Below are 26,044 nucleotides of genomic sequence, written 5' to 3'. Positions count from 1 at the left end.
TTCAGTGAAAAGCCAGGTCTGCTGATTGCCCACTGAGACCCACCATTGTCCTTTCTGTCTCTGAATTTGACTACACTAGGAACCTCATATAAGTGGAATTATAAAATATTTGTGTTCTTTTGTGACTGGCTTATTTCACTTAGCATAATGTCTTCAAGGTTCATCCATGTAGTATATGTCAGAATTTCCTTTCTACTCAACATTAAAAATATTCCTGTGTGTGTGTGCGTGTGTGTGTGTATTCACACGCCACATTTTGTTTATCCATTCATCTATTGATGGATAACCATCATTGGTTGTTTCCACCTTTTGGTTATTGTGAATAATGCTGCTGTTTACGGATATACAAATACTTGTTTGAGTCCCTGATTTTACTTCTTTGGGTATATATCTGGAAGTGGGATCAACTGAATCATGTGGTAATTCTATATTTAATGTTTTGATGAATTACCATATTGTTTTCTGCAGCAGCTGCATTTTACATTCCCACTAGCAATACACAAGAGTTCCAATTACTCCACATATTTGCCAACACTTACTTTGTTTTGTTTTTTAATACGATATGGTTTTGATTTGCATTTCCCTGATGACTAATGATGTTGAATATCTTTCCATGTGCTTATTAGCCTTTTGTATTTTTTTTCTAATTTTTCAATTACAGTTGACATTCAATATCATATTAGTTTCAGCTGTACAGCATAGTGGTTAGACATTTATATAACTTATGAAGTGGTCTGTCTCCCCTCCCCGCCTCTCGCCAATACATTTGTTTTTCTTCTGTGGAGCAATATCTATTAAAGTCCTTTGCCCATTTTTTAATTGGGTTATTTGTTTTTATGTTGTTTAGTTGTAGGAATTCTTTATATATTCAGAAAATATACCCTGAATATCAATCCTAATCAGTTAGATAATTTGGGAATGTTTTCTTCCATTCCGTGGGTTCCCGCTGCACTCTGTTGATGGTGTTCTTTGATATACAAAGGCTTTTTATTTTGATGAATCCCACTTACCTGTTTTTCCTCTTGTTGCCTATGCCTTTGATGTCATATCCAGAAAATCATTGCCAGATTCAATGTCATGAAACTTTTTCCTATGTTTTTTCCTAAGTTTTATAGTTTTAGTTCTTATGTTTAGGTCTTTGATCCATTTTGTTAATTTGTGTATGTGGTGTAAGGGGAGGGTCCAAATTTTGCATGTGCGTATCCAGTTTTCCCAGTACCTTTTGTTGAAAAGTTCTTTCCTACGGAAATTTTGACAAATGCCCCTGTCAAAAACCATTGGACTGTATAAGGGAGAATTTAGTTCTGGGCTCTCTTATTACGTATGTCTAACTTTATGGCAGTACCACACTAATTTGATTACTAGAGCTTTTAATAAGTTTTGAATCAGGAAGTGTGAGTTCTCCAACTTTGTTCTTTTTCGAGATTGTTTTGGCTATTTGGGAGTTCTTTGAGAGGCCATATGAATTTTAGGATGGACTTTTCTATTTCTGTAAACACACTGGTTTTGCATTGGGGTTGCATTGAATCTATACATTGCTTTAGGTAGTAGTAACATCTTAAGAGTCCTTAACTCTTAAATATGAACAGACATCTAAGAATAACCAAATATTTTACGAAAGCTTTTAACAGGAAAGATAACAAAATGGTCAGAAGGAACTCAGAAGCAGTGTAGAGAGCAGAAGAAAACTTGAAGATAACTGTAATTAACATCACAGATAGGAGAAGGTACAGTAAACTGTTCTTATTGCAGGTGTTCTTGTTGTAAGACAAAATCAGTTTACCATAAAAATAAGGCTTTATTTCTGGACTCTCAGTTCTATTGTGGTGTTCTATTAGGTTGGTGCAAAAGTAATTGTGGTTTAAAAGGTTAAAAATAATTGCAAAAACCGCAATTACTTTTGTACCAACCTAATATATGTATATTCATATTCTAACACCACATGTCTTGATTACTATAGCTTTATAGTAACTTTTCAAATCAGGAAATGTGAATCCTATAACTTTGTCCTTCTTTGTCAAGATTGTTTTGGTTATTCCAAGCCCTCTGCACTTCATGTGAATTTTAAGATCAGCTTAACCATTTCTGCAAAAGAGCCAACTAGGATTTTGATAAATGTTGTACTGAATCTGTAGATGAATCTGGGGATTCATCTTAATAATAAGTGTTTTAGATTTTTTTTAGTTCAAAAATAAATGCCATGATCTGTGCCCTCAACTTAGAGTTTAGTAGAATCATTTCAAGAACTCAACTAAGTGATATAGTGATGGCAGTAATAACCACGAGAATTACTAGTACTACTTATTATTACTAATAAAAATATTTATTGGCTTTTTCTATGTGGTAGTCTCTGTAGTAATGTTTTCCTTATATTACCTCATTTAATCCTCACAAAATTATTTCACAAACGAGGAAAAAATGTAAAGAAGCATTTGTTAATACCTTTAAAGGAGGTGAAGAGAAAGAACAACTTCTATGGATTTTTACCAAGCCGAGCTTTGAATTAGACTTTGAAAAATAAGTAGGAATTTCACAAGGAATTGAGTTTTGGAAAAGCTGCCTCCTAAAGAAGTATCTGGTATCTGCAACATCTTGAAGAACCAAGAGAATTTTGTTGATGGTGGTGGCGGTGGTTGAGATGTCGTTTATGTAGGAGGACTTGCTCACATTTGTAGGGTAAGAAAAGCGAGAAAAAGGGAAAGTTGGATGAAATAAGAGAAAATTGGGATAACGATGTACCAAAGCCACCGTAGAAGAGGCTCGGAACACCCAGTGCTGGCACTAAGAAGAGGGATGGAGAAAGATGTAGAGAACTGGTTAGACAAAATAGAAAAGCAAGTCTTTATGTGACAGCTGTGATCTTCAGAGCAAATTCGAAGGTATTGCTATTTTCCGAGTGAATTAAAGTTTGGGGAGATGAAGTTAGGAGTCAGCAAAGCATAGAAAAAGTTGGAATAAATATTATAAAGAATTTAACGTTATGTTAAAAGTAAGTAACATTTTGCAGGCAGTATCATGAAGGACTGAGTTTCGTGAATTGATAATAGAACTAATTGACCTAGTTCTATTATTTTCTCCAGCAATATGTGGTTAAGTGCTGTACATGAGAAATAAACAAAGAACATTCTTGAAATAAGCATGAAGAAGAGAGAAAGAATGGAATAATTGAATGGTAGAATTTACCCAAGACTGGTATTTGACAATCAAGTTGGTAAAAGAGTAAGAACGAGCCGGAGAATCTAAGATGCTGTCAGTGGCATTGTTGAGATAGTGAGCCACAAAACATGGGAAGTAAGATAACAAAGACCCAAATCTGAGAAACCTTAAGGCAATAATGTTGACCATAAGCAGATTAATGTGGTAGTGAAAAGGAAACAAGACGATGTGATAGGGCTGACCCGCTGGCCCAGTGGCTCAGGTGGTTGGAGCGCTGTGCTCCTAATGCTGAGGTCTCTGGTTCGATTCCCACATGGGCCAGTGAGCTGTGCCCTCTACAGCTAAGACTGTGAACAATGGCGCTCCCTGGAGCTGGGCTGCCGTGAGCAGCCAGAGTTTGGCGTGAACTGCCATGGGTTGCTGCGGACTGGCGACCGACTGCCTCAGCCAGGGGGAAGCACAAGAGCTGTGTCCTACACAACTAGACTGAGACTGAGAAACAACAGCTTGAACCAGAGTCTGGGGGCAGGGGGAAGAGGGGAAAGCAGAAGAAGGGGGGAAACAAAGAAGATGGGATAAGTGTGTATACACAGGGATGTGGGAGGTTCCAAATTGAGATCTTGTCATCATTTGGAACTCTTGTAAAGAACCGTAGTATTTCTCTGGATCTCGAAGGTGGAATGGACATAAATGCCTTTAGTCCATATTGAACGCAACAAGGATAATGGGGTGAAGTGAGCCAAGCCAGGTACAACAAGGTAGGCAAGTGCCTTGGTAGATTGCAGCTGTGACAGTGGAGAGAGGTGAAAGGAGCAAATGTCTTGTACTTAAGAAAAGGAAGAGCTATGGATAAATGCAGTGAAGTAAAAGTTTTTAATCCACAATCAAGAGAACAGTGTATTTTCAGAATTAAGGCTAACATTTGGTAAAGAACATTAAGAACATTTATTGTGTACGTTTATTACTTTTCCTAAGGCTACCTTTGTGTAATAAACATGCTGCCCAGATGACAGTAGATAAGAATATTTGATGTGTGCAAGGAGGAACTTTTGTCTCCCAGACTGTGTGTGTGTAATCGTCAAAGGGTAGGAATCGCTTCGGTCTTTATTTTTATAGTCTGAGCTCCCAAAAGTGCCAGGTACGTGTATGCTCAGTATATGTTTGTTGAATGATTAGAGGTTCAATAAGTGGATCAGGTTCAAAGAGCTGCCTTTAAGTCATTAGCCCTTGGAACTAAACGTTAAATGGAAATGCAGCTCAGAAAATTTTGAACTGATTTGGTTATTATGTCCTAAAATGCAATGAAATATTTCAGGGTCGGGGAGGGCAACTAATAGGTTATAAAGGAGGGGGCATTTTGATGTAGTTTAGGCTCTTTACCTCAGTAGCTCATTTTAGTATTTCCTTTAGTATTTTCTTCTCTGCCCCCCCCCCCAAATTGTATGCTAAGGTTTAGCATACCAGATGCAATGGCCTTTTTTGAAAATTTTTCTTCGTTTTCATTTACCTTTGATAATTTTTCCTTGCTTGTAGAATGAAGGTCAGGCTTCATAGCATGATATATACACTCTCTACGATCTGGTCGCTTACCCACTTTTCTAGTCTTATTATTTCTCTTTGTTCCTATTCTTCATTTAAATTCCACAGATGTGTATATTGATCCCATACTGTGTCCCAGGTATTGTACGACATTGAGCTACATAGTCTGTGAGTTTCCTATTTAAAATGTTCTACCTCCTTGCTTTGTAAACCGTTTCTCCTGTACACAGTACTCTCTTCTCCCCCACTTAACTCTGTCTAAACGCTAACCTTCCTCATTCTTGTATCAAGAATGTTCTTTGTTTATTTCTCATGTACAGCACTTACACAAATAAAAATACATTCATCTGCTTTCCTGCAGCCCAATCATGAACTCCTTGAGTGATGGGAAATGCCATTTCTAAGTCTTTTATTCTCCCTGTAGCCTTTCACAGATGTTTGTAGTACTGTATCTGTTTGGGGTGTAGGGAGAAATGACGGGCCGTGATGTAGGGGAGAGGGATTGCCACTGCCTTAAAGAACCACCGACATGTATAGTGCAGTTCATTCCATCTCTTTACTTTCAATATCTTTGGATTTTCAAGATTCTTCTTTCTTTTAGAATATGATGTCTTATGTGGTCATTTGATTGAAACTTCTAGAAAGATATCCTGATGGACAGTGGTCCCACAATTTCTTGACTGTAAGGTCTAAGCCACCTTTTCAAATAAAATTTTATTCTCTAAGCAATATTTGGTAGGGGAGGAGATCTTCAGAGATCCATAGCGACAAGAGTAAAGTATTTTAACTAATAACTATTTCAGAAAGATGATGCATCTTCTGAGCCCTATTGAGGAAATTTTGGTGATGACAGTGAGATCTGGCACTATTTACCTGTCTTGGTGTTTGAGAAATCTCTCTAATACCTCATCTCCTTTTCAACTTCTTTTCCTGTTCTGGGGGAGGAGGGGAATGGGACTTAATGTACCTGTAACTTTTTGGAAAAAAATAGAATTTTAATGGAAAGGATGCTTATCTTTGATGTACTGCAATATGTTTATGTTAGAGATATGGTTTGGAAGGTAAATTGGGAGTTGACCAGAAGATTGGAAATACTCTTTTTTTTTTTATTAATAGATATTCTAGACATCACATATAAATTTATATATATGTACATATATATAACATACATGTTTCTCAATGTAATGTCGTATCTTAGAGCAAAAGATTTATCAATATAAAGGTGAAACTATTCATTTACAGTACTTCCAGCATGTATTTTGTAACTTATAACTTAAAACCCTGTTAGCTAAAGAGATTATGAACAAAGACTTAAATTTTATATTTCCTTTTGCTATTGTCACGAGAAAGTCCAGATTCAATGTAAGTCTGCTTTATTTTATAGGCCTATGAAGAATACACCAGCAAGCTAGACGCCCTCCAACAAAGAGAACAACAGTTACTGGAATCTCTGGGGAATGGAACTGAGTTTTCTGTTTCTAGCTCTGCATCAACGGACACCGTTACTTCTTCTTCCTCTTCTAGCCTTTCAGTGCTACCTTCATCTCTTTCAGTTTTTCAAAATCCCACAGATGTGTCACGGAGCAACCCTAAGTCACCACAAAAACCTATTGTTAGAGTCTTCCTGCCCAACAAACAGAGGACAGTGGTGAGTCCACTTTTAAGATCGTCATTGCCTTGTCTTTGTGTTCTTCAGAAGGATCTGTTGTTGAAAAAGAAATATATTGTCACTTCATACTCAGGGGGTCATGCAAATGAAGCATCCATTTCAAACAAGAATGTACAAGACATGATTATTCGGTGCCGAAGTCTGTTTTCCTCAACTATAACAAATAGTATTGCTGTTAGTGTCAGATTTGGCATTTAACCCTGTCTGCCAAACTACTACACACACTCAAGTCTAAGCACTAATTCAGAATTGATCACAATTGCAAGACTTGAGCTTGTTTGTTGTCTAACATGTATCAGGTAAGAGTCATTCTTCCCCCTTGAGAAATCCCTGTTCGGTTTTATTGTAAATGTTGGATTTGCAGTATGCTTGGTATTTTTCCTCCTGTTATGTTTACATAACTTTTCCTTTTTGATCATTAGTATCCCCATTGGGACAGACTACTCTGTACATAACATGTAAGCAGGGACGGCTGCAGAATTATTATGGATGGTCTGTAATCCTCAGATGCAACAAGTACTGTCATTAGCTTAGTATATAACGTGCCTACATTCACCACTGCTTTTTATAATGTATGTGGTTACTTTTGACATTAATTAAAAAAACCATTTCACTGCCAAATACAACTGAACTCAAAATACTTTTCAGGTTTTTTTCCTCAGATAGCATCCGTGGTAATGTGAGTTCTTTGTGGAAAAAGTTTGCTCACCAGTGCTATAGTGACCTCCAGTGGAGTCAGTTTGTCACCCTGTGCAACAAAGGGGTGTGAAGGTCAAAGTGTGGGAACACAGGATTAGGCCTTCGGCCAGTGTCTCAGAGGTAGTTGGAACTCAGATCTTTGAAGAGCTTTACAGAGCCAGAAGGGTGAGCTAGAATAAAATGTGTTCACCGGCATACATAAATAACAATGAAACTTGTCTGTCTTTGCCAGGGCCCCAGATAAATGTTAAAGATTCCCCTGTGAACTCTTAACTGTAGACCTGGTCTCATTTTGTAAAAAGTTAGACATGGAAGCATATGATCCAGCCTTTCTAGTCCTAGGTATTTACCCAAGAGAAAAGAAAACATGTGCCCATACAAAGATTTGTACAAAACTGGTCTTAATTGACTCATCTGCAATAGTCCCAAACTGGGCATAACCCAAATGTCCATGAACAAGTGAGTGGGTAAAGTTGTGGTGTTTCCATAGAAAGGCATGCACCGCTGATGCACGCAGCTGTAGTTGATTAGTCTGCCATAATACATCAAAAGGAGGCTTTCTGGGACCAAAGACAAACTTACATTTGTAATTTTTATAGATACTTTCACAATTTGCTTCAGAGGTCTTGCTTGGTTTGCCCTGCTACCAGCAATGTGTGAGGTGCCTATTGACCGTAGCCTCATCAACAGAACATTTTGTCAGTCTTTTAGATTTTTGCCATCTGATAAATGAAAACTATCTTGGAGGGTTTGAGTGAGGCTGAACACCTTTTCATATGTTTTTTTTTGTTGTTTTTTATTTTATTTTATTGGGGCATATTGGGGAGCAGTGTGTTTCTCCAGGGCCCATCAGCTCCAAGTCGTTGTCCTTCAGTCTAGTTGTGGAGGGCGCAGCTCAGCTCCAAGTCCAGTCGCGTTTTCAATCTTTAGTTGCAGGGGGCGCAGCCCACCATCCCATGCAGGAATTGAACCGGCAACTTTGTTGAGAGCTCCCGCCCTAACCAACTGAGCCATCTATCTGCCCCTCCAGAAGCTCAGCGGCAGCTCGTTGTCTTCAATCTGGTTTGGCCTACTGATGAAATATACACGCACCTTGGAATCAGCCTATGCAGAGAAACATAAGGGAACATAGCTGATATTTGAAGATGGCATTACAGGAGTGCATGAGGGAAATTACCAAAGGAACTAAGGGGCAAATAGCCCCTGTTCATTGATGGCCTCATATGCCATGTTGGAGAATTTGAATTGTGCCCTCCATATGTGGGAAAATTTTCAGCAGACTAATGAAATGTAAGAGTCTTTTGGAGGGTTCTAAATCAGTTCACTGGGCTCGTCAGCAGCCCATACACGGACTTCAGGTTCCATGAACCCCTTGAAATTTTATGTCAGAGAATCTGAGGCTTCCATCAGATTCTCAGAAGTCTGACACAAAGATTAAAAATACCTTCTTTGACAGATATCCATGGTAATATGAGACAGGATAGATCGAATGGGGTTTAAAACTAAAGAGGGTTTCCAGTCAAGAAGTTTTTGCATTAGAGTAGACAAACTGAGTAGCAGAGGGAAAAAGTGAGCTTTCCCTTCAATTCATTACTTCTGGAAGGTACAGGTAATTCTCAGTAGTTATAGTTATTTATGTTCTATAAATTTGCTGCAAACACTGAATTAGTGAATACTGAACCATTGATCTTAGGGGAAATACAGGGGCACTGTTATATAAATGAGCCAAAGATGGCCTCTGTATATTGGCCCCTAGGTTGTTTATTTTTTCACAGCCGGCTGGGGCCCATTAGCTTAAAAGCCTGCTGGCATAGGGCACTTGTTTACAGTGTGAGAGCTAGAACAAGAGGGCCGAGTGTCACCTTTTTTAACCTCAGCTGGGAAGGTGCGTGGTGGGTAGCTCAGATTTTTCACTGCTCTGCACATGTCCACAAAAGCACTGCAAGTACTGATTTGGGGGTTACATACAAATTTTAGCGAGTAGATAAATTCACAAATACAATGCTCTTTATTTGTAAAGAGTATCAGCTGTACCAGTTCAGTCTGGTCCTACCCCTTCATGATAAACTTTCCCCTTGCTGGCTAATTTTAATGGTCATATTGAGCTAAAATAGCATCCTGTTTTTTTCTAATCAAAGGTCCTAATATAGCTTTCTAGATTATTCCCCCTTCAATATACTATTTAAATTCAGCTGTCTTATATACACCTTTACTCCATTTTTCCCCTCTAGCATAAAGATTCCCAATTTCTTTGCTACCTTGTGCAAAGTACTTCAGTGATTTAAAAGAATGGAACCTTTAATTTTATTGTTATTAACTAACACATCCCCTCTGTCTCCACTCCTTCTCCCCCCGAAAAATGGCCTAACCTGCCTCACTTCAGTGACAAACTCACTGTGTTTGTCAGTTCTCTTTCAGTTATAAACTTCAAATTCACTGGGGGATCGAGGGGAGTCAGAAAAGGCCAGGGTAGAGATAACATAAAATATACCAAAAGATTCTTTTTCTCTTTCCAGTACACCTTCCCTCCCCACTCCCAGTGTTTTCTCTACTTCTCCCTAGGTTACTTAATTCCGTGACCAGATTTTCTCTGTGCAGTGGGAGAGGTGGCCACTGGGGGCTCCAGATTTCTATCCTTTTGGCACACTGTAACTATAGCAGAAAGAAGAACCTCTCTCAACCAGTGTTCAGTTTAGGGAAGAACTCTGGTGTTCAGAGCATAGATCTAGTCCTGAATCAGTTGCTGTTGCTAGAGATACGGGAAACTGGTTAGCCAACTTATGCCATGGGTAGCCAGGAAAGTGGCGACCCTTGATTGATGGTCTCTGTAGTACCATGTGGATTTTTAGGGAAGGGCCTGTTCCCCAAGGAAGTAGGGGTGCTAGGCAACTAAACAACAAATATCAATTACACACCATAAGACAAGTATTTTCTTCCTCTTATGTTTAGGATCAGTAAGATGCCTCTTAAGGACTATCAGTGTAATTGAAGGATTATAGAGTTTTTAGCTCTGAACAAGGTTGGATTGATTTTGTTTTAAATGTTGACATCTATTATTATTCCTCAGTGGTGGGTACATAGGAATCTCTTATATTTTCTGTTCTCTTTTATATATTTAAAATATTTCATAATTTTAGTACAAAAACTAAAAATTCATTTTGCTTTACGTTGGTGAATAATAATAGATACTTGTCATAATTCCCTTTAATTTTAAGTTAGCTCTAGAAATGATATTGTATCTGGCATAGGAATCCATATGACATTTTAAAGGTGTCATATTATGAAGGTAAGTTACTGAGGTTTTTTAAATGATGTGAAAACGTGTCATTTATTTCCTGTACCTTATATCATGTGTTTATGATACCCTAGGTACCTGCAAGGTGTGGAGTTACAGTGCGAGACAGTCTAAAGAAAGCCCTGATGATGAGAGGTCTGATCCCAGAGTGCTGTGCTGTGTACAGAATTCAGGATGGGTATGGTTTGTATGTGATGTGAAACTGTGTTTGAAACAAAGAAAAAGAAAACAAACACTCAGGCATTAAGCATTGGGGTTTCCTCTAGGATCTTTATCTAACCCTGGGGTAGGTAAAGATGAATTGAAAATTAACTATAGAAAAAAATACTAAATGAATATGGAGTTTAACCTAAAGAAATCTTATAGGTCCTTTGAGAAATTAACATTAGGTAATTTTGTATGATAGTGTTTGTTTCTCTGATCAAATGATTTTGTTTGGAATTTGAGATTCTTACAATTTTTGAACCATTTAGATAGAATGTGACTCATTTGAATACTGGATTCTTCCCTACTCTTCCTATTTTTAATACAAACTCATAGTTTCACAAAAGACTTATCAAGATGAACATTTTTATATCAAACTGTTTCTTTCAGAAAGCATCTAAAATTGTGCCAAGACACCCCCACACCACCACCCCTATTTTAAATCCTGTTTTGAAAAGTATCCTTTTGGGGGCATGTTGTCCCTTGAGTACTCTTTTTTCTTTGGGTAGGTAAATCCATACCTGTGAATTTTTTTTTTTTTTTTTTTTGGATGCCAGGAACAATCCATTTTCTGCTGTTGTAGGTCTTTTCTGGAGCTGACTTGAAGAAAAGAGTACATCTCTTTACCCTGCTGTTTGTCCAAGAGTGATACATTTATTTGGGGTAAACTTAAAAATTAATTTATTGCCATTTAAATTTCTAACGGTGGAAGACCAGGGAGCAAACTCTCCCTCACCATTACTAGCCCCTCAATAACCAATTTTCGTATCTTCAGCATGAGGTATATGAAGATTTTTAGATATGATTACCAAAAACTTAATGTCTATACTTTTCAGAGAGAAGAAGCCAATTGGCTGGGACACTGATATTTCCTGGCTTACCGGAGAAGAGTTGCATGTAGAAGTGTTGGAGAATGTTCCACTGACGACACACAACTTTGTAGGTACCTTTACAGTTTTTTGAAATGTCAAAAATGTACAAATTCTTGTAAATGAAAATTTTATTTAGGAAATACAAAATATGGATGAATAATTTGGGGATTGATATTTTACCTAAGTTTAAAATCAGTTCTGTACTTTAAAAAAACGTGTATTTAAAGTAGAGTTTTAATTTAATCATTATACTTTTTAATTTTAAAAAGTGACATGTGTCCATCATTAAAAGAAAATTTGGTGCAAAAAGTATATCAAATAAAAAAGTGAAAATACCCTAGTAGAGGTAAACATTTGTTAATAGATTTTTGTGTAGTCTCCACATTCTTTCTATGTATACAAACATGTATGCTTATATCTGTAAGCCTGTTTTTCTCCTTTCCCTCCCTTCCCTTCATTATTTTCTGTTTCCTTTCCTTAAACTAAAAATGGAGTCTTATTCTTTGTGATATTCTTCATCATAAGAAAAAAAAATTCAACAGTATGTCATGGACAGCTTTTCATGTCAGTACACTTACCTTTATTTTTGTAATGATTGCATAATAGCCCATAAGGATAGTATAAATTCAGTATATTTAACCATCCCTCTATTGATAGACATTTAGGTTTTTTTTTAAAAAAAACAACCATTATATACAGGGCTAAACAGAATCCTCCTGCACACATCTTGACCTATTTGTGTAAATATTTCTGAAGGATGGGTCAGTGGTAGTGGAGCAGCTCTCCTTGAGGACTTCTCCCTTATTCTGGTTTTTGCATTTGCTAAAACCTAGCCTAGGCTAAGTGTCTCCAGCCTGAGGCCTAAAAAGTGGGACCTCTCCACCTTAGCAATGAGGATACACTTCCCAGAGCTTGAGAAGCTGTCCTCTAAAAGGGTAGGCAAAAGCCAGGATGAGAGTGATCCATAAGGCAGGAATGCAATTTTTATTTTTAATTAAAGTTTATTGGGGTGACAGTTGTTAGTAAAGTTACATAGATTTCAGGTGTACAATTCTGTATGACATCATCTATAAATCCCATTGTGTGTTCACCACCCAGAGTCAGTTCTCCTTCCATCACCATACATTTGATCCCCTTTACCCTCATCTCCCTCCCCCTCCCCACTTACCCTCCGGTAACCACTAAACTATTGTCTGTGTCTATGAGTTTTTGTTTTTCATTTGTTTGTCTTGTTCTTTTGTTGTTTTTGGTTTACATACCACATATCAGTGAAATCATAGGGTTCTCTGCTTTTTCTGTCTGACTTGTTTCGCTTAGCATTATACTCTCAAAATCCATCCATGTTGTCACAAATCGTCCTATTTCATCTTTTCTTACCGCCAAATAGTATTCCATTGTGTATATATGTCACAACTTCTTTATCCATGTATCTATCGAAGGACATTTTGGTTGTTTCCATGTCTTGGCCACCGTAAATAAAGCTGCAATGAACATTGGAGCACACATGTCTTTATGGATAAATGTTTTCAGATGTTTTGGGTAGATACCCAGGAGAGGGATTGCTGGGTCATACAGTAATTCTATTCTTATTTTTTTGAGGAACCTCCACACTGCCTTCCATAGTGGCTGCACCAGTCTGAGGAATGCAGTTCTTAACTTTTCTATACATATGGAATTTTAAACATTTTTTCCTAGATGGATAGTTATTGCTACCCTTTTGGTATCAAGTGTTTTTCCATGTGCCTTGGTGATTAACACAGCTGGGCTCTTACAGCAGACAATTGATGGGTTGATCCTCTTGAGGGGTTGTGCTTTCGGGGCTCTATTAGTGGTGAATAATGAAATCAGGTGTCTCAATAATTAAGGCATCCTTTGTTTACATGGAAGATACACCTGATGTCAGTCAGATTTACTGTGTAGCAGGGAGTTTTATAGTGATGAATTAGGAAGTTCATTACTGTTGTTGTTTTTTTCCACTTGCAGAATTTTGAGTGGATAAATCTTAAGATTTTTAAGTTTTTAGCAATCTAAATACAGCTGAGCTTACATTTCATAGTGCTTGCTACTTTTTTCTTATATATTTGCCTTAGCTAGAAATCGGAGAGGTGAAAGAAGACCTAAGTTGCTAACCATAAAGTAGTCTTAAATAGTGCTTCAGGTAGGTCCTTGCCCTGAGAGGAGAAAAAGAAACTGCAGGTTAGTTCCAGAGTGTGGAAGTCCTCGCGACACAGTGGGAAACATGTCAGTAAATGTTTATGGAGAACCTTCCATTTACCAAAACTGTCTGATCTGGGGATATAACAATGAATAAGAAAAACGGTATCCCGGCCTTAGAGCAGAGAGACTGGCAATTTAATAAGAAAATTTCGTAAACACTTATAATTACTGTGTATGGGTAAAGTGCTATTGATACACAGAGTAGAGACTCCTCACCTGGCCTTTGAGGAGTCAGGAAGGGTTCCCAGAGGAAGAAATAGCTTAAGGTTTGATGGGTGAGGGAATAATAGCAGATGAAGAGTGAAGAGAAGATTACTCAAGACAGGGTAAACAGCAAGAAAGCACGTTATGTTTTCAGTTTCCAAAAAAAAGTTCAGAACGGATGATAGAAAGTTGGGGGCCAGGGTGTTATAGTGTAGCAAGAGTTAAGGTGAAGTCAGCAAGGTCCAGCTCAGGAGAACCCTTGTAAGCCTGTTAAAGATTGAACTGTTCTGTAAAATAATTGGAAATGTGATGATTGTAAGCAAGGGGAACATGTGACTAGATCTGGGTTTTAGAACAGTTCCTCTGAGTGCCATACAGAGGCAAGAGTAAAAGCCTGTGTTCTGCTTAGAAAGGGAAATTTTGCTGGCTGCTCAAGGAATGTCGCTGATGCCTTCTGATTCTATTGAATCCTTGTAAAAGCAATTCCTTCAGTATTTGCCTACAGCCCAGGAGTCCTTGGGAACCGGTGGGGTGGAGGGGGGCAGGGACGGTAGGGAAACTAGATCTGAAACACATGCCATGTTGTCAGCCCTTATTCATTTTTTACAGGCACTCAGGTTAATGTCTTCCTGCAAACAGCCCCACCTTACGAATTAATGCATGCAAATTGCCTGGTCCGTGCCTCCCACTCGTTTACCATCCATGCCTTGATATGCTCAAATGGATGGTAAGCCTAAATTGGGACCCAAAAGGAAAGCTATACTCATGTGCTCTCCTTTATTGACAAAGGAATACTCACAGATACAAGTGTGAGTCACAGTTTATACCCAAATGCATGCATGCCATGTTTTCATCTTCTCTCTGTTCCCCTCCCCGCCCCACTTCCTTCTGTGTCTTTTTCCCCCCTTTACATATACAACCAGTTACACATAGTTTTCAAATATAAGTCAGTGACAGGAAGAAAGACTGCAATCGCATAAAGTTACGAGGGTTTCGTGGTGCTCAGCAGATTCTCAGGCGAGTGGAGCTATGAGTGGCCAGCAGAGAGGATCCGATGACTGCAAAGGGCTGATTCCTGTGCAGACAGCGTGTGTTGTTCTGGGTTCTACTTCCTGAAAGTATGTTAGCAATATAAAAAATTCTTGGCTTTAGCAAATAGTGTGGTCACATAAATATTAAAGGTTTTCTAATTTCTTGTATATTCAGAGACAAAAGGAAAAGGAATAGAGCTGAAAACAAGCAGTTGCCTTTTTACATCTCCTGGAAAGTGATGATAAAAAAAAAACATGAAGAAAATACGAGCCATGTTTCAAACTACCTAAATGTTCTCAAAAAGTCAGAATGGCAGATACCATTTTCTTGATGAAACATTTTAAAATAACTTTTTATTCCATTACATATGTTTATTGAGAAAAGTTTGGTAAACTGTGGGTGTTGAGATCAATTTAATGGATCATGAAAAGCATTTAAATGTAATAGAATAGGAGATTCTAATGTACGTTATATATAGTTAGGGTAAGTATTGTTATATGAACATAGGTATATCTTGGGTCATAATGTAAAATACAGTTTTTACTGTCATTCGTTTGTGATTAAAACTATCTGAAAAACAGATGAATTGAAAACATATAGCAGAGAACAAAGGACAAAATAGATGTCACCCATCGTGCTCTCCTCACTCTGAAATAGCCATTGTTTGTTTATCCTTTTTATGTTTTCTGCTTAGTATGTACACAAAACAAATGCTTTTCAAACAGTTTCTAGCTTCACCAGTTAACAGGATAGGGCCTCCCTGGCACAGTTCTGTTTGTGTGAACCATGCTGGAGCTCCTTTGCCTCTGATGTGAAGTTCTTAGGTGTTCTTTCAAGTTTCACATAGAGGAATGTTCACAAGTCCATGTAGGTGTTCTAACCCTCTAATAAGATGAGAACTTGTGCAAAGTAGTTCTTACTGTCTTTTAGGGGGTTTTCCTGTCCCTTATCCTCCTTAGTAAGTTTAGATCAAGTTGTGATTTTCATACGATTACAAACTAGTGTTCTCTTTTATAAACAATTATGTTATATTTACATTCCAGTCAAATGCATATGATTTTTAAAATACTGCAGAGATGCTTATAATGAAAAATAATCTGTGTCTCCATCCCTTGCTAGCCTCTAATGCCACTCTCAAGAGGAAAGCACTCTTAATTTTTAATGGTTTCTAATTTAAGCTCTTTTTGTGATGATTTTCATATCACTAAATAATAACTTTCAGCTTTATCAACTTTAGACATCATTTGCTGATTACTGATTCTATAGGGAACTAGCTCATTCATGGTATTACTGTAACCTTTTCTCCTCCTTCCCTCCGCCAATGTGGTTTTGTTGGTTTTGGGGTTTTTGTGGTTCCTCTATTGGATACCTTTGTGACTTTAAATAGTGTAAATATCCCTTTGTTTCTTGGTCTGTTAACACCAGTAAGCATCTCTTAACTCCTTTCTTGTACAATTATTAAATTGCAGTCATCCTTTTACTTCTTTCTATTCCTCCTACTTACCATATCTCTACTTTTACTTTTATGTAGTCAAGCTTGAAATTAGTTTTAAGTCTTTGATTCATTTCCCATCAAGACTTCTGAGTTTTTTAATTGGATATTAGGTGGGAGATCATACATATAGTGTATCTATTGTCTTGAACCCTCTGGTTTCATTTTAGTATCTTGGTGGGTAAAGCAGTTCTCATGATAGAAACATATGAAAAATTTATTTTAAATAAAAGAGTAAATAAATTGATTTCTAAAGGGATTCTTGCAGGTTTTTGAAATCCTCTCTGTTTTACTTTGCAGGTACGGAAAACTTTTTTCACCTTAGCATTTTGTGACTTTTGTCGAAAGCTGCTTTTCCAGGGTTTCCGCTGTCAAACATGTGGTTATAAATTTCACCAGCGTTGTAGTACAGAAGTTCCACTGATGTGTGTTAATTATGACCAACTTGAGTAAGTAATCAAAAAAATCTCTTTATCATTTTACATTTAACTTTTCTAAATGTGAAACTAGTATGTCTTAGAGTGTGTGGGAATTTTCTGTTTAGTAGAGTTGTTACAGGAAATTTTAAAAAAATGTGGCTAGAGAGTAATATGTACTATAGCTGGTACTTTACTCCAAAATTGTACTTGTGGTTCAGCTATGCCTTTCATTTATGTTTTACAGTCTCTTTTAATTAAGATACTTTGCCCATAGAAATCACTTTTAAATAATTTTGGGGAGGAGAGCAGGTGTTGTTTCAGTTAACCTTTATGTTTTTGGAGCATAGATCAGGGGATCTGATTCTGTCAGCTATTTTGTAAATTATGTTTCTCTTCCTTTCTCTTTCTCTCTGTTTCTCTGTCTCTTCTTTTTGTCCCTCCCACCTCCAACCCCCAGGTTATTTAAAAGTAAGATATAATAAGATCTTTATACCCAATATATCTCTTTCTAAAATTTCTAGTTGCTTTTCATGCCAGAGTTTCTCTCGTAGATTCGGCTGAGTCTGTTTTAATCTGTGTGTGTGTGTTGCTGCTGCTGCTGCTAACAAGCTGTTTTCTTGATCACTTGAGCAGATAGAATTCAACTCTGTACTTTAAACTGTATTTATTATAATGATGTAATCTAACTCTGCAGTAGATATATTTTCTTCTAATTCCTTAATTATAAAGCACTATTTTCCCCCCTGAGATGTAGAAATCTGCTGTATAAACAACTAAGTTTTAGATTCTGAGCTTACCTTTGAAAATACAATATAATTTTTTAAAATAAGCCATTTAGACGAAAGGCTTATTTGAATTAATCATTTCTGAAAGTGGAATTTGATCTCAGATATTTCTGTTTAACTCTATATTCTGGTATATGAAGCTTCTGGGTTTTGCACAAGTTAGGTTTGCTTTGTTTTGTTTTGTTTTTGCCTCACAGTTTGCTGTTTGTCTCCAAGTTCTTTGAACACCACCCAATACCACAGGAGGAGGCCTCCTTAGCAGAGACTGCCCTTACGTCTGGCTCGCCCCCTTCCGCGCCCCCCGATTCTATTGGGTATGGTTTGACTCCTGCTGGTAGTGACATGCTATCTGAGTGGTTTCTTTTGGATCATTCGGTTTATTATAAACTTTTCCAACGTTGGCATTGTTTAAAAGGGACTTTTTTAAACAACTTGCTTTATTACACCAATCAGAAGTTTAACATGGCATTTGGTACTGATACATGGGATTGAAGCGGACATAGACTGTTTCAGGACCAGTCTTGAAAAAAATCAAGTGACAGATAATTTAGAGTCCCTGCCTTGTGCTCGTCACTTTATTAGGTAATCCCGGATATAGAGGTACATAACTTCCATTTAGAAAAGTAGCATTAACATGTGAGACAATGGCAAAAAATTTTAAAATACATATAATCTACAATTTATAATAGTATTTTAAACTATGTGATAAAGATTCACAATGCCAGGTAATTCATTTCAGTGAGAAATATGCCTGTCATTTACAGGAGCTGGGAGAATAGTGAGAGAGAGTAGTCAAGAAAATTTAATGAAGAAAGTGAGATTTGAACTGGACCTTAACGAATTCTAGAATCTGAATGAACCTCGGGAATAAAAGCATGGTGATTGGGGGTGGGGGGCAGAGTGGAGAGAAACGTCATAATTAAAGGCCATGGCAGTGGTAGATTTGGGAGGCAGTCAATGGAGGCTAATCTAAATCAAGAAGAAGCATGTCTCAGACTAGATTGTGAAGAGTCTTGGAATTTAGGCTAAAATTTACACTTGACGTAAGAGGTGAAAAGGAATTAAAAGTTTTTGAGCAGAGGACTAGCCTGACAAAAATTTTAAAGAAAGAATGGCTTAGCAATGATATGCAAATAGATCAAAAGAGAAATTTCTGTGATAAAGAAGGCCAACTCAGATGCTTTGGAGTGAAGATAGTGAAAAGCCATGAAGACTTGAACTAGAGGGTAGCAAGCCTGCAGAGGGGGGTAGATATTCATAAAGTGTAACAGAAAAAAATAATAGTATTGTTAATCAGGTGTGGAGGATAAAGAAAATAACTTTAAAGATGACACAGAGTCATCACGTTGAAGCTTTGTAGTAGTAAAAAAAAGAGAAAAATATGACAGGTTTAGTGGATATTAGTTTGCTTTGGACCATTGCTTACACAGGTCTGCTTACTCTTTCCCTGTTGGATCTGAGGTAGCGTTTTGTACAGTATCTGGAAGTACATAGTTCTTTAAAAAAATCCCCACACAGCATTCTGTTCTAGACTATTCCAGAGATAATTAGTTAAGATCAGAAATATTTATTGTCACTCTTCACAATGTAATGTTACTTATTCTACCCAGAGAGATGAAAAAATTAGTTGACGCTCCCAGTAGACCTTTAATTTTTATGAAGCCAACCTTTCTGGAGGTTTCATAGGCTAGAAAATTTAGCCAAAAACTTTCGTGTTAAGGAATGGATGTATTTACCTATTTTGGAACACTAGAAAATGCAACCACTGTGTCCTCTAGTCAGGTTGTAATGGATATCCAGTCATTTTATTCCCGCTTTCTCTGTCATCAGGTGTATGCAGCTGTATATTTCTTTTAAGATCAAATCAAAATGTTGTTTGTTTTGATTTGTAATTAATCCTTTGGCTATGACATTTACTCCTGTAAGATTCTATCGACCTTGATGCCTGTCTAATGGCAGGTCCCAGTTCTGCAAGCAGACTGACAGAACATCATAATGAAATCAGGTTGGCCAAAGGTTTATGATGGTAATGATTAGGACATTTGCCTTCTAGGGATGGAATGCTATCTTTAAATTAAGAGACCATTTGCCTATGCCTTGCGTACTTTATTCATAGCTACACTGAAGTAGATTCTAGTCTTGAGCAAATGATGAGAAAGATGTTCAAACTTTTGTTTTCCTGATGCTTTTATGTCACAAGAGTGTATGTGTGCCTGTGAAAAGATAGAAGTTAATCCTGTTCTGCATCAAAATTCTTTTGCATTTTGTTAATAGTCCCAATCACAATTATAATAGTCATGAAACACATATAACAATGAATGTAACCAAGATATATTGGAGAAGTGATACCTTGCCTAATTTGAATAAAAAGTTAGAGGTACCTACTTTTCTGCGTTTTAAAAATGCTATGGAATGTGCACATTTATGATAAGTCAGCATTTAAAAATGTGCATATCACTGAACAGAAGCGGCTCCAAAACTTTTAATATTCTAGATTAAAAATGAGATCTAAACTAACTGGTAATTTGCTGAAAGGTGTTAGAGGTAAAAAGTATTTTTATTATTAATTTGATACTGCTTTAAAGATAGGCAGAAGTATTATCAGGAAAAAACCAGTTTACTAACTGCCAATGTATTTCACAGGGTGTAAATTGTCTTGGTCTCAGTAAAGACTTCCCAGCGTGAAAAATCAATTTTTATCAATTCCCGGAAATGATGAGAGTCAGGGGTATACTAGTTTACATTAACTAAAATCAGAAAAAACTAATTCACAATGCCAGGTAATTCATTTCAGTGAGGAATATGCCTGTCGTATAGACCAAACTTCTTGTGTTGGATAGACCAACACTCACTCTGTTTTTGGAAGATATTTATGGAAACCAAATGATAGTGTAAACATTTTTTTCTGTGAACAGTAGAATTAGGACATGGTTCAGATGTTTAATAACATCAGGATTGATAACTTGAAGTGTTGTCCAAAATTATAATGTACTTGCGCTCAAGGCTAGATAAATTGACTTTGTGGACCAATGCATACCTTTCCCTGGCTGGTATAAAACACCAAGTGCCAAATTACGGTCTTTTTGATTTTGTGTAATAGGCAGGTATCCTTTCTTTCTAATATATCCATTCTTTTCTTTAGATATGACAATAAAATTTATCAGATCAAATCCAGGTTTTGGTTTTTCCTACTTCTGGACCAGTGTCCTTTGTGTACATAGTTCTGATTCGGTATGCACTATGTATTGCTTTCTTAATTCAGGAACTTTAAAGAAGGACTTGCTCTCACTCATGCCTTCACCAAATCAATTATGTTAATTAGACTTCCGTATACAGTTACAGTTAGGTAAGGCGTTTTCTCCCCTCAAGTCCTACCTTAAAGTATTTTATTGCCTTGAGACTTCATATCAGCCTATAAATAGGTTTTTAAAAGTCTGCACTTTCTAGAACTTATTTTTAAAAACTAATATTGTCATTTATACATTTTTTTACCTGCTCCCAAATCTTTTATCAAAAGGCATATATTTGGCTGCCTAAAGCAAAAATAAAGACAGCTCTGTCACAAACTAAGCATTTCTCAGCAATCATTAAAAGGACCAGTGGAGCATGCTAATTTTCCTAAAGGCCAATTCTGTCCGTCCTACCTGCAGTTCTCATTGGGCCGCTACCAGCTTTCTAAAGAACATAATGTTTTATTATTTTATTTCAATTCCATGTGGATTCATTTAGTTAATATGAACAGATAAAGTCAAAAATTTTTTCCCTGCCATTAATAGCATACTTCAGGGAAGTAAAACGATAAACTGGTATGGTTCAGATTCTGTTAACATGCTTTATTCACAAGCTTTTTGTCACTGTTTGACTTTTTTGGCTCTTCAAACCTTTATTTCTTTTCTATATTTTCTTCCCATTCCTCTCTATACCCTCTCTCCTCACAAAATGTCTTTTAATTCCCTCAACATTGTCTTTCTGGTTGTGTCTTAATAACCACTCTGTCATACTGATTAATTACAGAGTTTGCATAAGGTGGGGTAGAATGATAGCCAATCTCTGAAGAGAGGCTGTTAGCACCGAGTTGGTCATTGGTCCTGTTGGAGCTCACTGAAACAGCCATACCTCACCTTTCAAGTGATACTCACTTTCCAGCTCTGTTGGTTATCTTTTATGAGCGGCATAGCTGTTTATAATCTGTTTTCAAAACTTTAGTGTGCTCTGTGCTGTATTTTGGAGGCAGTGACAAGAGATCATAGACTTGGTTGTTTATCTACAGTACCAAAACATAGGTCACTCTGTAACCTATTTTGATGGTTTCATCAAAAAGCAATTTTTAAAAATACTTGCTTTAATGCTTAATATGTGATTCTTCTGTGTCTCTTGTGTCAGTTATTGGGCATAGTGTAAATTTCATAATATGAGAGATTGGCGCTGTAAGGATCACCTTTTGAATTTGGAAATGATCTTTTGCTGTTGTTCGGGATTTTAATCCAACTCTTGTGTAAAGCAACAGGTACATCTTTCAGGTCCTGAAATACACGTGTATTCTCAAAATATTTATAATTTCCTAATACTTTTCCATAAAAATTTCATTTTAGTAACTTCAGCTATGAAGAAATGGCAAAGGTAGAAAAAAATGGCATTTTGTTCACTCAGTCTCTAGAGCATGTTTGTATAACTTTAAAGGACAAGAGTGTCTCGTCAACTGATTAACCACAGGTAATATCTAGCCATTCGTAGATTTCCCTGGAGTTTTTTTAGATAAGAATCAGTATTCTTATCATCAATAGTCCCTGGAGGGTCTGCTTGAGCAAAGCGGTTTTGTCAGTAATAATTGTAGGCATATATTAGTTTTTTTAAATAATACTTGTAAAACCCATTACTGCTGGGTTTTTAATACTTTATTTTAAAGATTTTATTTGAGAATATGAAAACAAGGAAATCTTTATATCCATTTTTTTATATTATTATCTCTATAAAGTTGCTCTAAATCTTATCTTCCAATGACTTGATTTTTCCAGGCCCCAAATTCTCACCAGTCCGTCTCCTTCAAAATCCATTCCAATTCCACAGCCTTTCCGACCAGCAGATGACGATCACCGAAATCAGTTTGGACAACGAGACCGGTCCTCATCAGCTCCAAACGTGCATATAAACACAATAGAACCTGTCAATATTGATGTAAGTACCCAGCATTGTTAGAACTAAAAAAGTTCAAGTGTATTTCTCTGTCTTTCTGCTACAGTTAGAATATAGATCAGAAATAAGTGCCATGTAACACAGTTCATGTAACACAGTTTTTATAAGCGATAGTCTTTTATGAATTACAGATCAGAAAATGGCATTAAATACTCAACTGTTGCCAAATTAGAGTTATTCTGATTTTTTCCCCTTATGATGCCATCTCTGTAAAAGTCTTATCTTTATTTATTTAACAGACAGTCCGCTTGGCTATTTTATGGTAAAGAAAAAATAAGAATACAGCTGCAGATTTTCTGTTTAGATCAATTTGAAATCTTCACCTGAATTTCTAAAAGTACAACTTTGAATGAAATAACTCTTAAGAATTAATCATTATGTGTTTGATTTGTAAAACTACTTTTTATCTTCTTTACTTTCTTGAGTATACCATTGTATTCCATCTCTACACACATCTTGAATTTTGGCATATTGTTTTTATGTCAAGTTTGTCATTAAGTTTCAATCATTTTTTAAAATGCATCTTCTCTGGTCTCAACCTATTATAATCTCACCTCTTCAATTATTTTAGCCACCTTCTGGCTGGTCACTCTTTTTACTTTTCCAGTTTATTCTCACACTGTAAATTAATTAAGTACATTAATGTCACTTTTCCAATTTGATCTTAACTTCTGGACAGCAGAAACAATTTCTAATATAGTTCCTTTGGCACCTGTCTTAGAACTAAACATATAATAGGTCATCAAAAAAACATTTGCTTCAGTAAAAGAGTTAAAAGGTAAAGCAGAAGAAATTTCCCGTAATATAGATCAGAGGTCAATAAACTTTTTCTTAAAGGGCCAGATAGTAAATATTTTATTTTGTGGGTCATATGATCTCTAGTGACAGCTATTGAATTCTGCCATTATAGTGTGAAAGCAGCCATAGGTAATACATTATAAATAAATGGATGTGGCTGTATTCCAATAAAACTTTATTTACAAGAACAGGTAGCCAGCTCACTATATTTGCAAGTTCCTGAAGTACACAAAGAGAAGGAAAAGGTGAAAAAAACATTAAGACACACAGGGTCAGTCCTAAAGGATTGGTATCTAACTGAGTCAAACCAGTAACTGAGCTGCAGAAGAGAAAATGCCCATGCTGCCTGAGCTGTGGTAGGCCGGGGTCCTTGGGATAATCTTCAAATTAGGTGTTATATCTTCCAGAATTTGTGCTTTAGAATAAAGAGTGTAGGTTATCCTTAATCTCTGTCTGTAATGAGCAGTGAAACTGAGAAAATCCCCAATTTGTTTGCCTTGGAAAGTAATTATATTTTAAAAGGCAGTTGAAACTGTTTCTCTGTGTAAGCAGGGTCCTGGAGTTAGTGAGGTGGTTGTGTGTGGTACAAGACGGGGGTGGTGCTCGTTATCCGGGCCTTCCTTATGTGAGCCCTTGTAATTATAAGGTGAGGTAGAGAAGCAAAAACTGTCCTAACCAGAAAATAGTCACTAAGTAACTGACTCATATTACTTCCCACTCAAATATCCCTTCCCATTTAATGCCAATCTATATGCCAGCCCCTTTACATCAAATCTAACATTTCAATGAAAACATAATGCAAACTGATTGCAAATCTGGCCAAGAAAAAAAAGATTTTAAGTATTTTATGAAGATGGTGAAAAGTGACTTGGAGAACTACTCAAGTCATATAAAGCCAATGATACAGAGAATTAAATTAGTCCAGTTAACAATAGAAAAGAGGAAATCCATAAGGATGATAATACAAGCTCTGGTGAAGTCCTCTAAAATTTTTATACAAATGATTATTACTGTGATGTAAAAGATGAATCTGAAATTAAGAGCTTGAGTTTGCTGTCATATGTTTGGTATTATGATAAAAAATTTTGATTCTGTTTACTCTAAAAATCAGCATATTTTTGAAATTATAACTTAAATTTTGTTCAATGTAAAAGAAATAAACCTTATTATAAATTTTAATTTCATTTTTAAAGATAAATTCCCAAATCAGACTTTCTTCCCACTTTTTACTGTGAAATTCTTTCTCTATTTTTATTAGATTCATTTGAAATGAATGACCTTTTCCTAATACCAGTTTTCCTCAACTAACAAGGTCTTCCTCTACCTACATAGACCTGAACACAAAGGAAGAATGGTGTAGAAGAGGGGGATACAGGAATAAGGAGATACGTAGTAAAATAAGAAATCAAATCTTATTTCTAGGTTAGGTCTATTCTCAGTATGTTCAAAATTGTAACTTTCATCTTTGCTTTCAAAATTAACATCCTTTTAGACTATTTCCTTTTATCTCTCGTTGTTACCACTGTTCTATTCTCTTCGGCTTGGACATTTGGAGTGTGATCTTTGCACCTTGCCTTTTTATCCTCCCCTATAACCAAATAGTCATAAGGTATCACCTTTTTCTTTTGATATGCATCTGAGATTGTTCTTGTTACCCCCATCAACTGGGCCCATATTTCTTCACTTGAACTATTTACTACATTAATCTCCTAAATGGATTTCCTGCCATTGATTTCTCTCTCTCCATTTCTATTCTTTATGCTACCACCAGGATAAATTTTGGACAACACTGCTATTATCATCTGTTCCAAAACTTTCATTTATCTCTCATTGATTATAAGATAAAATATAAACCCTTTAGCATTTTCATTCAGTTTCAATCATTTCATTCAATTTCAATCATTATTTATCATGTATTATTCCAGTAAACAAGATTTAATATTGACTCTGGGATAGGCAGTATATCAGAATTGGGAATTAAGGATGAATTAGCACACAGTCTTTGCCCTCAGGGAGGTCACAGTCTAACAGATGAATCAGACATACATACATATATACATATATACATATATATATATATATATATGTAAAATCACAAAAATATATAATGATAGTTTATCGAAAAGGATAATAAACTACCTGGTTGGAACTGGGCATATTTGGCAGAGGAGGCACAACCTTTAAGCCAGATTGTAGATGAGTGAGGAGGAGTTAATATTAAGTACACTAGTTGGGGTTTTAGGAAGGAAGAGCATTTGTTAAGTAAATCGTATGTGCAAAAGTATAGAAATACCTTTAAATGGGTTGTAATTAATAGTTGATGTTGTAGGAGTTTAGGGCTGAGGAGAAGGGTAGGGAATGGTAGGAGGCGAAACAGGTAGGTTGAGTGCATTTGAAAAGCACTGTGTAAGGTCTAAGGGCTCTATGGTGGCTGGCAGTAAGGAGTCTGGAAGACTTTGAGTGGGAAAGG

At 36.5% G+C, this 26,044-nt stretch overlaps 1 protein-coding gene across 7 annotated transcripts in view; it reads left to right on the top strand.

Moving 5' to 3' along the window:
* The window catches only part of BRAF (B-Raf proto-oncogene, serine/threonine kinase), a 119,381-nt gene that overhangs the window by 40,007 nt on the left and 53,330 nt on the right, over positions 1-26,044 (top strand). For 5 of the 7 annotated variants that reach the window (XM_081038632.1, XM_081038636.1, XM_081038634.1 and 2 more), the window contains exons 3-8: positions 6,080-6,343; positions 10,433-10,536; positions 11,399-11,501; positions 16,680-16,828; positions 17,781-17,897; positions 22,599-22,758. In XM_081038632.1, coding sequence (XP_080894758.1) covers positions 6,080-6,343; positions 10,433-10,536; positions 11,399-11,501; positions 16,680-16,828; positions 17,781-17,897; positions 22,599-22,758 — 897 coding nt within the window. The remainder of the gene's footprint in view (positions 1-6,079; positions 6,344-10,432; positions 10,537-11,398; positions 11,502-16,679; positions 16,829-17,780; positions 17,898-22,598; positions 22,759-26,044) is intronic. The other 2 variants (XM_081038635.1, XM_081038633.1) reach the window with 1 other exon arrangement.

This window comes from Rhinolophus hipposideros, assembly GCF_964194185.1.
Source record: "Rhinolophus hipposideros genome assembly, chromosome: 25".
In the NCBI taxonomy this organism is placed as follows: domain Eukaryota; kingdom Metazoa; phylum Chordata; class Mammalia; order Chiroptera; family Rhinolophidae; genus Rhinolophus; species Rhinolophus hipposideros.
This window is presented reverse-complemented; position numbering and strand designations above follow the sequence as displayed.